The sequence below is a fragment of the Apis dorsata genome, unplaced genomic scaffold (assembly GCF_000469605.1).
Source record: "Apis dorsata unplaced genomic scaffold, Apis dorsata 1.3 scaffold_397, whole genome shotgun sequence".
Taxonomy (NCBI): domain Eukaryota; kingdom Metazoa; phylum Arthropoda; class Insecta; order Hymenoptera; family Apidae; genus Apis; species Apis dorsata.
The window spans coordinates 710306-711625 of NW_006263656.1; the positions used below are offsets into that span (position 1 = coordinate 710306).

The window sequence follows — 1320 nt, forward strand, 5'->3', positions numbered from 1 at the left end:
CGTAGCAGAAGAAAACAAAATGTCAATTAGCGTTAAAAACGACGACGTTCAGATTAATCGGGAAGGAACAATGGTATCTGTTTCGACGATTCAACAATCAAACGAGACCACCAATAAAGTTAACAAAGAAGACGATACGAAACGACAATTAGGTGAGTCGATAATCGAGAATATAATTAATTTTGTAGTAGAAAGTGATAAACGAATTCTCGAATTCGATCTGTCCGTGTTATAAATAAGTTGGTTATTTCATCATTTTTTAATTTCATTTCGTTCTTCATGTCTGAATATCGTGTATAATAATAACAATAATAATAATAATTAATTTGTATCATTCGATTGATGATCGTGTTCTTTTTTTTTTTATTTTTATTTTTTATCACAGATAATTTTTATTACATTTTTATTGTAAAAATAAAATTACCGTTGCAAGCCTGATTGTTTCCTTACAATTGTCATTTGTTCTGGAAATATGATACATGAGACCAGACGTATCAAATCAAATCGCATAGTTACTTTATTGATTAATAATAATTACATAAGAATTAATTTTATACAAGTATAATAATTTTAATTTTATTTGCGTCAAGTCGTCACCATTAAATTACATATACTTTTCACATCATGTATATATGTGACAATATATATATCTCGAGAAAAATACGACAATATATTTATTGTTCAAAAAAAAAATATCATAATAATCGGTTTCAATTAAATCTAGTATGCCTGAACAATCGGAAGTCCATCATACAATCACGAATCGCTGACAAAATACCGAACATGAAGGAGCAAATGGAAACGAATCTAAAATTATTAAAATTCGTAGCCGATTCCAAGTTGACATTAACCCAAGTTAATGGTCAAAGGAAACTCGGCCCACCTCCAGGATGGACAGGACCTCCTCCTGGACCGAAATGCGAGATTTTCGTCGGCAGTATACCACGAGATTATTACGAACCCGAAATTGTTCGTATATTCAGTACTGTAGGAACGATTTATGAGTTACGCTTGATGATGGAATTTTCTGGTACAAATAGGGGTTACTGTTTTATCATGTACACCACCGAAGAGGAGGCAGCTCGTGCTGTTAAAGAATTAGATCAGCATGAAATTTATCCTGGAAAAAAGATCGGTGTCGTTGCGAGCACTAATAATTGTCGGCTATACATTAATCAGCTGCCTCGAATCATCGACTCTAAATCCATCATCAAGGTTCGTTAATGATTATTTTTTAATTTATTTTTTTTTCAATCTCTATTGTTTGTACATATATATATATATATATATATATATATATATATATTTATTTATTTCATC

The 1320-nt window shown here is 30.8% G+C and overlaps 1 protein-coding gene across 1 annotated transcript in view; it reads left to right on the forward strand.

Moving 5' to 3' along the window:
- The first annotated feature begins 6 nt into the window (after positions 1–6).
- LOC102681248 overlaps positions 7–1320 on the forward strand; it is a 6159-nt gene continuing 4845 nt past the window's right edge. Inside the window, exons 1-2 of the mRNA XM_031512199.1 lie at positions 7–152; positions 725–1215. Of these exons, the coding sequence (XP_031368059.1) occupies positions 20–152; positions 725–1215 (624 nt within the window). The 5' untranslated portion in view covers positions 7–19. The remainder of the gene's footprint in view (positions 153–724; positions 1216–1320) is intronic.